This window comes from Geotrypetes seraphini, chromosome 19 (genome assembly GCF_902459505.1).
Source record: "Geotrypetes seraphini chromosome 19, aGeoSer1.1, whole genome shotgun sequence".
NCBI classification, from domain to species: Eukaryota; Metazoa; Chordata; class Amphibia; order Gymnophiona; family Dermophiidae; genus Geotrypetes; species Geotrypetes seraphini.
Window position 1 is genome coordinate 18,333,333 of NC_047102.1, and position 15,219 is coordinate 18,348,551.

A 15,219-nucleotide genomic window follows, 5' to 3' on the forward strand; every position below is an offset into this window, starting at 1 on the left:
AAACAAGGAAGTTCCCATATTCAATCCGATACCCATCAGTCACAAACATCCACCTTATCTCACTGCTAAGCCCTATAATTATCTAAACAGCCACCAAAATCAGTAGGTCCAGAAAGCTCAGCATTTCCCCCATAAGCAGTGAGTCCCAAGGCTCCAACACCTACTGCCTGCCTTTATGAACTTTCCAACTTGTTCCAGCCATTTTATGAGTCATGAACTGGTTCCAATCACTATTTAGGACAGCATTAGAGAATGACACGGTGACAAAATTCATCACCGTTCCTGTCCCCGCGGATAACTGCGGGAAATAATCCCATGTCATTTTCTAGTGTCTATTTCAACCTCGGTCCTTCTACACTAGCATTCTTCAAAGCAAAGCTTGCGGGTCAGTGGTTGTGGCCATTCATTCTCTGATTCTTATGTGAGCCAAGGATAATGAAGCCATTGTGACATCACTGATGTGATTAGCTCTTAGGCACTGGTGGAATGAGGCATTATGACATCACAATATCTGCTCTGGATACCAGAGACTGTCATTCTGTAGTGTCTGTTTCAACCTCGGTCCTTCTACACCAGCATTCTTCAAAGCAAAGCTTGAGGGTCAGTGGTTGAGGCCATTCATACTCTGATTCTTCCCTCTCTCCTTAAAGAATAACATGAAGATGGTTTCCCGCAGTTATCCGCAGGGACGGGAACGGTGATGAATTTTGACACCATGTTATTCTCTAGACAGCATCACAGTAGGAATCACATTTGATAAAGATTCCTTGTTCTAGGACTAAATACAGGGCATAATTTAGCTGTGATGAGGGCCTCATTCCAGCCCCAAAATAAATCTAGACACATTACAGGAACTGAGGCTGATGCCGGACTGACTTCAATGGTCAGAGTCCCGCAAATGGTGTGAAACATTTTAGGTTTCAACAACTCCAATGTGGTAGATCATTTTATTGTCATATACTGCACATAAAAATTGCCATACTGATACAGACATGGGTGTCTGGGGCCCATAGAGAATGGCGGGCACAACTCAGGCCACCTTGTTGGGCAGACTGGATGGACCATGAGGGTCGTTTGCTGCTATCATTTACTGCATTACCCCAGTTCCTGCCTGCCTCTCTATTATTCTCTTTCTAGAAACCATGTGAGTGGCAGGATCTGCGAACATGTCGTCACTGCAAATAGGAGATTTACAATAAATTTTTAAAAAATTTTTAAAAAAGGGATTGATGATATCGGGAAAATTCTTCTCTGGTACATAAAATGTGCTTATTTACACTGAATCTCCTGATTCTGTGCCTTTACTTATGCAATTTTAGATTTGGCCCCTGTCCTGGATCCCAGTTAAAGGACATGAAATTATAGACTTGGGACAAGGTTTGAGCAGGTCTTTTGTTTCTGAATAATAAATCCTAAACACAAGATCAGCTTTAATGAAATTGCTAATTTACATGTTGACAGAACACCTGCCCATATTAATCTACCCAAGTATTTAGTGTCTCTTCTGGATCTCTAAAGTCAACTGTTGTATCATTTATGCATTCGCTCTTTTCAGTTTGTGTTGACAAGAGTTCCTATAATTGATATTTCCTTTCAGATAGCTGCATTTCAAATACCAAGATTCTGTTGCAACTTAAAGACCCAAAAGTGCATTTATAAAATGCAAACTGAATCATCATTTCACTAGACTACAAAGTGCTTTTGACGGTGATGCATCAAAACCACGGAGGACAATGGCGTGCCAACAGTCCCATGCCAACACTTGCGCGCAGGACAAATGTGCGCTGCCGCTTCCGCCACTTTCAGGCCTTCCCTTTTGCGGTATAAGTGGGGTATGAGAAGTACTCCCCACTATACTTAGAAGTCCTTGCTCTCCCACTGGGGAGTGGAGTACCCCTCCACTACATTGAAAACTCCCAAAGACCGAAAACGGGAAGGAGAAAGGGAGTTTTCAGTGTAGTGGGGGGGTGTCCCCCAAGGGCCCCCCCCCCAACGGGAGCGCGAAGAGTTCTAACTGTAGTCGGGGGGTTCCCCACACACACCTCCACTGAGAACGCAAAATGGAAGGCCTCAAAGCGGTAGAAGCGGCGGTGCGTATTTCTCCTGCGCTCAAGTGTCGGCGTCCCGTTGTCCTCCGCGTTTTTGACGGTGTACCGCTTTTGACATATGAACATTTGTCTTATCATGGACGTTGTCGGCCTCTCACCTGCCGCATGGTCTCCAGCTTCTGCTGCTTCTTCTCGTTGGCTATCTGGAGCTCCTGCATCTGCCTTTCCATCTCCTCTTGCTCAGCCTGCAACTTCTGGCGCAGTTCATTCCGCTTCTGGCGCGCTTCCTTGTGGGGCGGAGCACTGCCTAGTCTTTGCAGGTTTATAACCATCTGAATGGCTGTGGACAATCATTCGTCATTACAAAAAGGGGGGTGGGATTAGTATGAAAATCAGTTCAAATGAAGTGGTGATAATAATTTGGGATTTATTCTGCACACTGGAGCACAACCTTTCCCCCATCAAAAGAAAAGTTCTCCAAATACACAGCCATTTCTGGATACAAGCCAACACAGCCAGAATGCAAAGTTAAAACTGTACTCTTAAGGCCCTAAGATTTATTTTCTCACTCTCCCCCTCTTCTACTAAGGTGTGCTAGCCGTTTTAGCACACACTAAATACCAACGTGTTCATAGAATATAATGGACGCATTAGTGTTTAGCATGCACTAAAACAGCTAACGTGCATTGGTAAAAGGACCCCTCTATGTCTATATAGCAGGGGTGTCAAAGTCCCTCCTCGAGGGCCGCAATCCAGTTGGGTTTTCAAGATTTCCCCAATGAATGTGCATTGAAAGCAGTGCATGCACATAGATCTCATGCATATTCATTGGGGAAATCCTGAAAACCCGACTGGATTGCGGCCCTCGAGGAGGGACTTTGACACCCCTGGTCTAAAGGGTTGGGGGAGGGGGAGGGCTTAAAAAAATAAGGTGCTAAGACAACAAAGTTTAAAAGCCATTTAGCTAGGGAAAATCGCTTCGTTCCAAGATGCTGTCCCATCAAGGCTGGATAAAAGACTTTAAAACCAAAGCAGGAGTGGAAGCGAGGGGATTTGTCAGAGTTCCACATTTAAAGTGCATGCCTCAAAGATGGGCTTCTTGACCCAGTCCTCAAGACACCTTGCCAGTCTGGTTTTCAAGAAAGCCACACTGAATACGCATGTTTACTGATTTTCCAGTGATTAAACACCATGGCAAAATACATGCTTTGACAAAACCCACCACCATTCAATACAACTGACAAAGGGCCAAATGCACTGAAGTCAGTGATCATCGCTAAACCTGTTTTCACAGCTTTAGCAACGATTGCTTTTACTGACCCGATACACAAAAGAGCTCACCGTGTGTTTTTCTCCCCCTCGATCGTCCATTTTCTGATCCGGCCATGCAAATTAGCTAAAACCCCATGCAAAGTAGCCAAGCGATTGATGCACTAACATCGCTTGGCTATGCAAAAAAAAAAAAAATCCCACTAAAACAAAAAACAGGGGTTTTAGTTATCAGAAAAAACTGGTTGGTTGTGTTACCCAACAGGTTTGTCTTGGGTTTTTTCAGATTTTTTCAATGGCACAGACATTTTATGTGTGTTACACATGCAAAATATCTGTCCCATAAAAAAAAAAAAAATCCCCCCATGCCGATGACAGCCCTCCACAACAAATCCTCCACACACACACACATACAAATCGGAACTGCAACCTCCCCAAGGCAGCGAAAATGGCAGGAAAGATGACTACTCACAGATCCCCCCCCCCCTCCCAATCATCCCCTCCCCTCCACCACTGCCTCCTGGGGAAAAAAAAAAAAAGGCAGGAGGGATGCCCACTCCCTCTTGCCACCCGATGCTCCAGTGAACCACACCCCCCACTCTCCGAAACCCCCCCCCCCTTCGGGAGATGTTGGGAGCTGGAAGGAAGCACGGTCCCTCCAGCTCCAAGGCCTGCACATGGAAAATGATGGGCCTTCCCCTCCCCGGTGCACCATGTGATACACAGGGAGGAGCTTAAGGCCCTGATTGGCTCAGACGCCCAAGGCATCTAGCCCAAGATAAAGTTATCAGCATTGTATGCTTAATAACTGATTACTAACTTAGTGGTGTTGCGAGGATGGGAGGCATTTGGGATGGTGGCAGCCTCCTTACCCTACTCACTCTCTTCTCCGCCCTCCCACAGCGCACACTCCCCTTTCTCTTCCTCCTTCCTCGTTTAGCTTCCCCGGCACAAGCAGCATCTCTAACTTGCTGCCTGCGCCAGCCTTGGTTCTCCTTCTGACGTCACTTCCTAGTCGCGGGTCCCAGAAGTGACATCAGAGAGGAGCGCCAAGGCCGGTGCGAGGAGCAGGCTGGAGCTGCTGCTTGCGCTGGTGAGGAACTAGAGGTACTGTGGGGGTGACCTGAAGGCATGCGCGCAGTGGGGGAGAAGTGGGAAGGAGCTGAGGGGGGGGGGGTCGGATAGGTGATGGCACCCCCACCAAGACGGCACCCAAGGTAGTCCTCTCCTTACTACGCCACTGAGCCTACTTATGTGTTCTCTCTCTCAATCTATAGAGAGACTAGGGTGGGGAGAGGAAAAGCAGTTAACAATAATGAAGTGTATGTATATTTAACTGCTTAGATATTTTATATTGGTATCTCAAAATTGAAATGTGAAAATACAGCGCAAATACTGTCTCCATTGTATGCAAGCATATCCTATCCTTATTAAATGTGGATATGCTGAAACCCTGGCTGACTAGGTATGTTCTGAGGAATGGATTGAGAATTACTGCTCTGAAGCGAAGGGAAGCAGGCCCCCCCCCCCTCTTCCACCTGGGTAGCTGGCACCCTCGTAATTTGCACCAGGTACGTATGTACACGTGTCTCTTCCTCACATCTTGACAGAGCAGATTAGACAGGGCCTAAAATTAATGTACAAGGATGTATTTTTATTACAAGTTACCTTGAATCCATTCTTGCTTCTTCTTTTTATCTGATGCACTGATCTCGAAGCTTTTCTCTTGGCATTTCACAAGAAAAAGGCACTTCTTACCATCTTTGTCAACCAAGGACTAGAACAACAACAACAAAAAAAAAAAAAGTTTGCTCCGATAAATAGACCTTCACATGGACACACTGAATCTTCAATATTAGGTATTCATCAGTCTGCAAGTTGGAAATTTAAAAAAAAAACCACTACCTAAAGCTATTGGTTTTTTAGACGCTTAAGAAAGTGATATGGGTGCTGTTAACCTGAATATTATTTTATAGACATTACTTGAAAGAAACAGCAAACTAGGCGTCGCTGGGCGGGATTCTATAAAGGGCACCTAGTGGTTGATTGATAACTGTAGGGATCAGATTCTGGAAATGGCACTTGCCTCAGAAAGCACCTGCAAAACGGGCACCTATAGTGTATTAATCACCAGTAGGCAACACGTCCAGAATCACGTCTATTTTTTGTACAGACGTCTTAAATGTAGGCCAGCGTCTACATTTAAGGCGTCTGACTCACGCCTACGGAAGTACCTATGGACATCTAAGGCCACTTCTAGTATAAGCCACACCTACTCCAGCCTTCGGTTCCATAGGTACTTCCGTAGGCACGAGTCAGACGTCTACATTGTATGTGGTGTTCACTCACTTGATTAAAAAAAAAAGTGCGTCCCGATTGGTCCATTAGATGGCGATAGGATGCCTACCACCGCCTACAATCGGGACACTGTTTTGAGAATCAGGGCCCTTACTGTCTACAAAATAGCTGTTGGCAAGTGCTCACATGGTAATTTTAAGGGCAACAGAAAATCAGCCATTTTTCAGCTGCAGGTTAAAAAAAAAAAAAAGGCCTTAGTTTAGCAGGAAAAACCTACTTTTTACTGCAGCTTAGAAAAATTTGGGCACACCAAATCTGTTATAGAATTCTAGCCTAAATACTCAAATTGTGTGCCACACTTTAGGTGCGTCCACTTACACAATGTCTATGGCTGGTATAAACGGTCGCACCTTAAATACATCATTTGCAGAAGTAAATGTGGGACATCTATAAAGTGTACAGAAATCAATGAGCATCCCCATGTCCTACTCATGCCCCTCCCAGGTGAATGCCACCTTTGCAGTGATGCATGGAGAACACTTAGGTGCTCAGTTAGATAATAGCGTCTAAGGGCACTTTTGCACCTAACCACTGTTTCACACCTGTTTTGGTGAATTATGTAGAATTACTCCACTAGTGATTTCAGAGCCCAGAAAGAGCCCTAGAGCAACGCCCCTGCCAAAGGTCTCTCACCGACGAGAGCGACGAGTTGGTGGGGGAGTGGTTATACAGTACAATATTGAATAAATCTCGTCACACTTAAATCTTGAGCCCAGTTCATGATTCAGCCAAACACCCAAAGAAACAAGAGAAAATGCATAAACAAAAAGCGCACGCACTCATGTCCCTAAGAGGACCACGAGAAACGGATCATTTTAGCTTCACTAAACCGGAAGAGAGAAGAAATTCTCCAAATCCTTTTCTGAATGTTTTACCTCCACACAGCAGTTCTCATCCAAAATAATATCTCCTTTTTTGTCCTTCAGGTCTTCACTCACATAGTACGAGATTAGGCTGGGTTTCAGCACAAACCAGCGCTCGGTCCAGTTTTTCCTTTTGTGGCCTTTTTTCCACATGTAACCCTGTTAAAAAGAAACCAAAGAAGTTAAGCGCAAAAGCTCTTCTGTAACCCTCCCAGGTATTTCAGGCTGCCGGACATCAAACTCTTATGTTCTACTTAGTTTGTTCACAAAAGAAACATCCATGTTTGACATAATTACATTTTGGGAAGTATTACCGCATTACCGTAAGGATGTGCTGAGACTAGAGTCGGTCCAGAGAATGGCCACCCGGATGGTCTCAGGACTCAAGGACCTCCAGTACGAGGAGCGGCTAGAGAAGTTACAGCTCTACTCACTCGAGGAATGCAGAGAGAGGAGTGACATGATCGACATGTACTTCTTTGAGGGAATAAGCAGTCGGGTGGACAATGGGGAGCCCATAGACATCATTTACCTCGACTTTCAAAAGGCTTTCGACAAGGTGCCACATGAAAGGCTACTTAAGAAGCTGTGGAACCACGGGGTGGGAGGGGATGTGCACAGATGGATCAAGCACTGGTTGTCGGGAAGACTGCAGAGGGTTGGAGTAAAGGGTCAATATTCTGACTGGCGGGGAGTCACGAGCGGTGTGCCACAGGGATCGGTGCTGGGGCCTTTACTCTTTAACATATTCATCAATGACCTGGAAAAGGAGGCAAAGTGTGAGGTTATAAAATTCGCAGACAATACCAAACTGTGAGGCAGAGTTACGACCAGGGAGGAGTGTGAGGACCTACAAAGGGACCTGGACAAGCTGGAAGACTGGGCAAACAAATGGCAAATGCGCTTCAACGTGGACAAATGCAAGGTCATGCATATAGGGAAAAAGAACCCGTTGTTCAGCTACAAATTAGGGGGGGTATTGTTGGGAGACAGCAGACTCGAGAGAGACTTGGGTGTGCTGGTGGATGCATCACTGAAGCCATCTGCACAGTGCGCAGCAGCCTCGAAAAAAGCCAACAGGATGCTGGGCATCATAAAGAAGTGCATAGCAACCAGAACATGGGAAGTCATCATGCCATTGTATCGAGCGATGGTGCGTCCACATCTGGAATACTGCGTTCAGTATTGGTCGCCGCACCTCAAGAAGGACATGGCGGTACTTGAGAGAGTCCAAAGGAGAGCAACGAAATTGGTAAGAGGGCTGGAACACTGCTCATACGCCGAGAGGCTGGATAGGCTGGGGCTCTTCTCTCTGGAGAAAAGGAGGCTCAGGGGAGATATGATAGAGACCTTCAAGATCATGAGGGGCATAGGGACAGATTCTTCAGACTGAAGGGGACAGCAAATACGAGGGGGCATTCTGAGAAACTGAAGGGAGACAGGTTCAAAACAAATGCAAGGAAGTTTTTTTTCACCCAAAGGGTCGTGGACACTTGGAATGCGCTACCGGAGGAAGTGATCAGGCAGAATACGGTACAAGGATTCAAACAGGGATTGGATGGATTCCTGAGGGATAAAGGGATCGTGGGATACTGAGGGAGGAGCTGGGATGTAACACAAGTATAGGAAGTTAATCAGGTAATGAGTATAAACTAACCTGGTCGTGCATGTGCAAGACCGGAGGGCTAGGACTTCAATAGGAAGGCAGGACTTAAATGGGAAACCAAGGTGGCAAGGGAGCCCCTTCTGATGATTCAGACAGGTCTTGACCTGTTTTGGGCCGCTGCGGGAGCGGACTGCTGGGCGGGATGGACCTGTGGTCTGACCCGGCAGAGGCACTGCTTATGTTCTTATGTTCTTATGAGACATTCAAGTATCTCACGGGCCGCATCGAGGTCGAAGAAGATATCTTCTTTTTCAAGGGTCCCACGGCAACAAGGGGGCATCCGTGGAAAATCAGGGGCGGGAAACTGCACGGGGACACCAGGAAATTCTTTTTCACTGAAAGGGTGGTTGATCGCTGGAATAGTCTTCCACTTCAGGTCATTGAGGCCAGCAGCATGCCTGATTTTAAGGCCAAATGGGATAGACATGTGGGATCTATTCACAGTGATAGGTAGGAGAGGGTCATTGGGGTGGGCAGACTAGATGGGCCGTGGCCCTTATCTGCCGTCTATTTCTATGTTTCTATGTTTTATTTTTACACTTAACCTCTCACAGAGAGTACTGATAAATTTGAGCAGCGGACTTAAAGGCCTCGACAGTCATAAACAAATCATTTCAGAAGTAACTTTCAAAGCCTGCCCTAGAGAGTAAACAGTACTTTACATGCACAAGGAACCCATTACTGAATTGCCTGAAAGGGTAAATGCATAACCTGTCTAAGTTTATCCACTATATTGAGGAGGGGTTTGCGCTGATGTTCATACTTCTGAAAATTCAAACATACGCACATACTTTAACCCAGAGAGGAAAAAACCCCCCAAACTTATGCACTCAAAATAACTGGTTTTAAAGTTAGCCTCCAAATTCTGTATATGGCGCCTTAAGTAGTGCATGCAAATCGGTGTCGATAATTAGCACCACCTCATAATTGCTCCTAACTGAAACTAATTAAAAGTTACATGCATAGGGTTACCAAACGTCCGGATTTCTCCAGGACGTTTTCAAGGACATGTCCGAGGGTCCGGACAACTTTTCAAAACCCGGCACTTTGAAAAGCTTCCTCAAAATCGCATTGGGCAAGAGGGCATCACATCGCATCTACGCATGCACGGATGCTCTCCTGTCTGATGAGCACAGGCAGTGGGGGGGTAGGGCTAAGACAGGATTGGGGTGTAACTGGGCAGGGATGGGTGGAACTGGGCGTGCCTGGGGGGGCGGGTCTAGGGGGGGTCCAGATTTTATTAAAGTAAAAAAATCTGGCAACCCTATACATGTACAACTTGGAAAGCTTGATTCTATTAAGTATGCACCAGCTGCCATGCACAAAATTGAACAGGGGGTGTGGCCTGGGACAGATCTTGGGCATTCATAAAAGTTATGCACTTTATTATAGAATACAACTGACCCGTGCACCCATTTAGGCCTGGTTTTAGCCAGCCTAAATAGGTGCACCTAAAAGTTACGAGTTGGTGATTTGTTTGTTTTTCACCTTGCAAATGGCTAAATTTGTTTATCTGTTATATGTTTAATGATATGAGCAGAAAAGACATGTCTCTTGTGGAGTGTCCCTGTACCCCTCCCTATTCTATTTCCTCTCCAGGGCTGAGCATCTGCTTTAGTACGAACTGAGGAATTGGACAGCCCAGAAGGATGGGAAGTGGAACAAAAGAATGCTAATGAAGCTCCCTACATGAATTCTCGCAAGAAGGGATTGACTACCCACATGTTGAAGAATGGAGTGTCTGTCTACAAAGTTATTCAGAGTAGTGAGGACACAGAAGGATTGCGAAGACCTACAAAGGGACATAAATACGCTCGAGGAATGGGCTGCGAAATGGCAAATGAGGTTCAAAGTGGATAAGTACAAGGTGATGCATGTCGGTAACCAAAATCATATGCACGAACACAGGATGTCCGGTGCTATACTCAGAGAGAGGCTCCAGGAAAGAGACTTGGGAGTACTTGTGGACAAGTCAATGAAACCGTCCGCACAATGTGCAGCGGCGGTGAAAAGGGCAAACAGAATGCTAGGAATGATTAAGAAGGGGGATGGTACATGGTACGCCCCCCCCACCTGGAATACTGCATCTAACACTGGTCACCGTACATGAAAAAGGACATAGTACTACTCGAAAGGGTCCAGAGAAGAGCAACAAAACTGGTTAAGGGGCTGGGGGAGTTTCCGTACAACGAGAGGCTAGAGAAACTGGGCCTCTTCTCCCTTGAAAAAAGAAGACTGAGAGGGGACATGATCAAAACATTCAAGATATTGAAGGGAATTGACTTAGTAGAGACAGAGAGATTGTTCACCCTATCCAAGGTGAAGAGAACGAGAGGGCACTCCGCTTAAGTTAGAAGTTATTCTGTACAAACGTAAGGAAGTTCTTCTTCGCCCAGAGAGTGGTGGAGGTCTGAAATGCTCTCCTGGAGGCTATTATAGGGGAAAGCACCCTTCATGGATTCAAGACAAGGTTGGATAAGTTCCTACTGGAACAGAACATATGCAAGTAAGGCTAGAGTCAAATAGAGCACTGGTCTTTGACCTAAGGGCCGCCGCATGAGCAGACTGCTGGGCTCGATGGACAACTGGTCTGACCCATCAGCGGTAAATCTTATATTCTTATGTGGAATCATGCAAAGTGCCATTCTAGTTGGTGCAGATTTTTACAACAGAAAAGCAGGTTTAATCAATTCTTTAGTGATCCACCTTGGTAAGGTTATGAATTTTGGGGTTGGTTTGCATTGCTTTGTAATTTTTTTTTTTTCCCTGCGGTGTAGTATTTCTTTTGACTTCTGTACAAATGTTCAAGTACTTGGGGAAAAATTTTATATGAATAAAGGAAAGAGCTGTATTATCCATCTCATGCCACCTGGACTTACCTGTTTAAGCACGTTTAATATAAGCTCACTGAAGACTTCATTAATTGCCATCGATACAGTCTGCCGGTCCATGCCTTTACTAAACTGTCCACTTCCAATTAGCTCTATGAGCTCCCAGACAGACAGCCCATTCTGCCTGGCATCAAGGCCAACTTTGTAATCCTCAAACTGTGCCTGCTGCCAGCCCCCACCCATTGCTTCCGTTAGCTTTTTAAGTAGATATTCGATCTGTGGAGGGGGACAAAAAAAAAAGAGCTTATTTAACAAAAAAATACACATGAAGAGATCTATAAAAAAAACCTGAATGGTGTGGAACGGGTAGATTTGAATCGTTTGTTTACTCTTTTCAAAAATACTAGGACTAGGGAGCATGCAATGAAGCTAGTAAGTGGCAGATTTTAAACAAACCAGAGAAAATATTTCTTCCCTTAATGTGCAGTTTAAACTCTGGAAATTTGTTACCAGAGAATGTGGTGAAAGCAATTAGCTTAATAGGGTTTAAAAAAAAGTTTGGATAACTTCTTAAAATAAAAGTCCATAAGCCATTATTAAGATGGACTTGGGAAAATCCACTGCTTATTTCTAAGATAAGCAGCATAAAATCTGTTTTACTCTTTTGGGATCTTGCCAGGTACTTGTGAGCTGAACATAAGGTCCATCAAGCCCAGTAGCCCATCCTCACAGTGGCCAATCCAGGTCCCTAGTACCTGGTCAAAACCCAAAGAGTAGCAATATTCCATGCTACCGATCCAGAGCAAGCTGTGGCTTCCCCCATGTCTTTCTCAACAGACTATGGACTTTCCTCCAGAAATTGTCCATGCTTTTCTTAAAACCAGCTTTGCTAGCCACTCTTACCACAACCTCTGGTAATGCGTTCCAAAGCTGAACTATTCTCTAAGTGAAAAAATATTTCCTCCTATTGGTAACTTCATCAAGCATCGAGTGTCCCCTAGGATATTTTACATTTTGCATCCCCCACCATCTAACTTTATTCCAATTATTGGAGGGATGGCCCTTGGTCTGAGACAGATCAGGACTCTCTCCAGGACAATGTGATCATGCTCTTTAAATCTTAACCACTAGATGTAGCCATTGCATGACAACAGACTCCCCCCCACCCACAGGAAAGTTTCAAGTTTTATTACCATTTGATGAATCGCTTATACAAACTTTCTAAGCGATGAACAGTTTTATAAAAAACAATTTAGAGGACAAACAGCTTTAAAACACAAGTAAAAAACTAATATACTTATAACACTTAACAAATTTCATCATACATGTGGATTAAGGACAGACATGATATAAGAGGATAGGAGGGGAAAAGTTACAATTCTCTCAGGTAGAAAAAACATAAAAGAGGAAAGAACAAGAGGAAGGGAAAAATTGAATTCTGGATTAAGTAACAGGTCTCAGAATTTAATTGTTAAAAGCATCATTAAATAAGAAAGTTTTTAGAAGTTTTTTAAAGGAAATAAGATCTTTTTCTTTTTTGATATAGAGTGGCAATGAATTCCACAATTGTGGAGCTATAACAGAAAACATGTCATCTCTTCTTGTACCCACAATTTTCAAGGAAGGGACAGTTAATAGGTCTAGTGATGATGATCGAAGAACTATGAATCTATAAATGCTACCCTCTAGCACAGGGATCTCAAAGTCCCTCCTTGAAGGCCGCAATCCAGTCGGGTTTTCAGGATTTCCCCCATGAATATGCATGAGATCTATGTGCATGCACTGCTTTCAATGGATATTCATGGGGGAAATCCTGAAAACCTGACTGGATTGCGGCCCTCAAGGAGGGACTTCGAGATCCCTGCTCTAACATGTCCAGCCCCAGCTGAAACCCAGGCTCCTCCACGAAACTATGCACAGCAGAACCACCAAGCCAGCCATAAATAGAGGTGGGCATCATCAGAAGTGATTTCCTCCAACATGAGTATTATTCCAAAGAGAAGGAGCGCTGACAGAAAAAATGGTAGACCTCATTGTGTTGATAAACTTCAGAGATGGAACAGGTAACAGATTTTTAGAAGAAGATCTTAGAGTCTTAGAAGAACTATAAGGAATAAGAAGGTTATTAATTAATTCTGGTCGACTATTTTGTCTAGTTTTAAAGGTCAGTAAAAGAATTTTGTATGTGATTCTATATGTTCTACCGGCAACCAATGAGCTTTATAAAGGAGGGGAGTAAAATTCTCTACCGCAGGACTCTGCGGTGTCCCATGCACTTCCAATCCTGCAGTTGGTGCTAGCAAAACAAAGCAAGAGGACATGGCCTAGCATGCAGCTGCTCTCCTGTTTGTACTGAAAACCACAGCAGAGGGAGAGGAGAGGAAAGGAGGGTAAGCTAGGACTATGTCATAAGGTGGGGTAGGGGAGAAGGCAGTAAGTTTTGGTTGGGAGGGTAAGAGCTGATGAGGGTGGGGATGGCACAGATTCAGCAGCCAAAAGCAAAAAGATGGTTCAAGGCATCACACCCCTTTGAACCAGACCTGAACAATGTATACTATACTCTGTTGCCATCTAACTGAATGCAAACTTTCTTTTTTTTTTTAATCTTTATTGATTTAAACTTTGACAGTGCAATACAATTAATTGAACATAAAACACTGCATAAAACGCACTATTAAATACACAATTAATACATAAAACAATCATTTTCTCCCCCCCTCCTCCCAGTTAATACAAGAAGACAAATTATGTGATTACAATATTGCAGGAGTGTCCAATGTCGGTCCTCGAGGGCCGCAGTCCAGTCGGGTTTTCAGGATTTCCCCAATGAATATGCATGAGATCTATGTGCATGCACTGCTTTCAATGCATATTCATTGGGGAAATCCTGAAAACCCGACTGGATTGCGGCCCTCGAGGACCGACATTGGACACCCCTGCAATATTGCAATTAAGTAATTTTAATAGTTTCCATACATCCTGAAATTTCTTGAAATTAACAAAATATTGTACGGAGTAGTAGAGTTTGTTTCCCTTAAATTTATTAGTATTAATAGGGTAGGGTGGGGATATTTTATTAATACATATTTATATTATACTGGATTATATGGTAGGGAGGGATAAGATTTTAAGTAATTTGCAAATGATAGTCTGTAAGTGATATATTTATTGTTAATGTGATTGAATATATGTAACACTTAATGTAATCTTAAAAATGAATAAAGAATTTATATTTTAAAAAAAAAAAGTAATTTTAATAATCAAAATACATTTCCCTCCCCACACACACACACACACACACACACAAATATAAAGTTTGGCACTGAGTGGCAGCTTCTTCTGAGCTGGATTTTTCTGTGCGTCTTTACTAATCATGCAACACTGCCACTAAATTGTGTTGCTCAAGTGAGTCATCACGATAAGATATTGTCATGTGTGAAGAAAAAGAAGAAAGGGGAAATGGATGAGAAGAGTGGCAGATGAAAAGAACAGAAACTTCACAGATGACAGAGAAGTCATGAAGCATTCAAAAAAGTGGGGGTAAGGGAAATAAAGACCGCACAAGATTATAGTTCTCTGTGGGCCTTTATTCCCGGAGGAAGCTCATGTTTTTACAGAGAGCGTCCAGAAACTCAAAAGACGTTTGCATTTTTCAGCGATAAATTCAAAAAACTTATCTCTTTGCATGTTTTCTTTCTTCTCTGAACACTGTACCTGAAACTTCAATCACTGGAAGAAGTAAAAAGAGACATGTCTAATCCTAAGCAACCATCTTTGGCATGCACATTAAAAAGATGGTGATCTATGCAGGAAGGCTTCACCTGGACAGTTTGAACACGTTCCTTCATACTCCAACCCCCCCACCCCCACCTCCCTCTCCCCCCCCTCTTCTGGTTTCCCACTCCCTCCATTTTATCCTCTAACCCAACTACGATAAACCTGTGCCTCCTTCCGCGCTACCTGCAATTCCGATAAAATTTTTGTAAATCCGGGTTCAGACCGGATCCTAATGTAACGAATGTAAACCGCCTAGAACTCTTTGGGTATGGCGGGATATAAGAACCTAATAATAATAATAATAATAATAATACTTTGTTACAACGCACAGGCTGACAATGGAATATCGACTGAAGTGCAAGTTGTTACTGCTGGTTTATTTAAGCTTGCATCGATTACCACCAAAA

The 15,219-nt window shown here is 43.9% G+C and overlaps 1 protein-coding gene across 1 annotated transcript in view; it reads right to left on the reverse strand.

Annotated features, from left to right (window-relative positions):
* Positions 1–15,219, reverse strand: part of SWAP70 (switching B cell complex subunit SWAP70) — an 87,559-nt gene that overhangs the window by 17,756 nt on the left and 54,584 nt on the right. Inside the window, exons 4-7 of the mRNA XM_033928451.1 lie at positions 11,084–11,311; positions 6,551–6,697; positions 4,986–5,094; positions 2,207–2,388 (exon numbers count right to left, since the gene is read on the reverse strand). Coding sequence (XP_033784342.1) covers positions 2,207–2,388; positions 4,986–5,094; positions 6,551–6,697; positions 11,084–11,311 — 666 coding nt within the window. The remainder of the gene's footprint in view (positions 1–2,206; positions 2,389–4,985; positions 5,095–6,550; positions 6,698–11,083; positions 11,312–15,219) is intronic.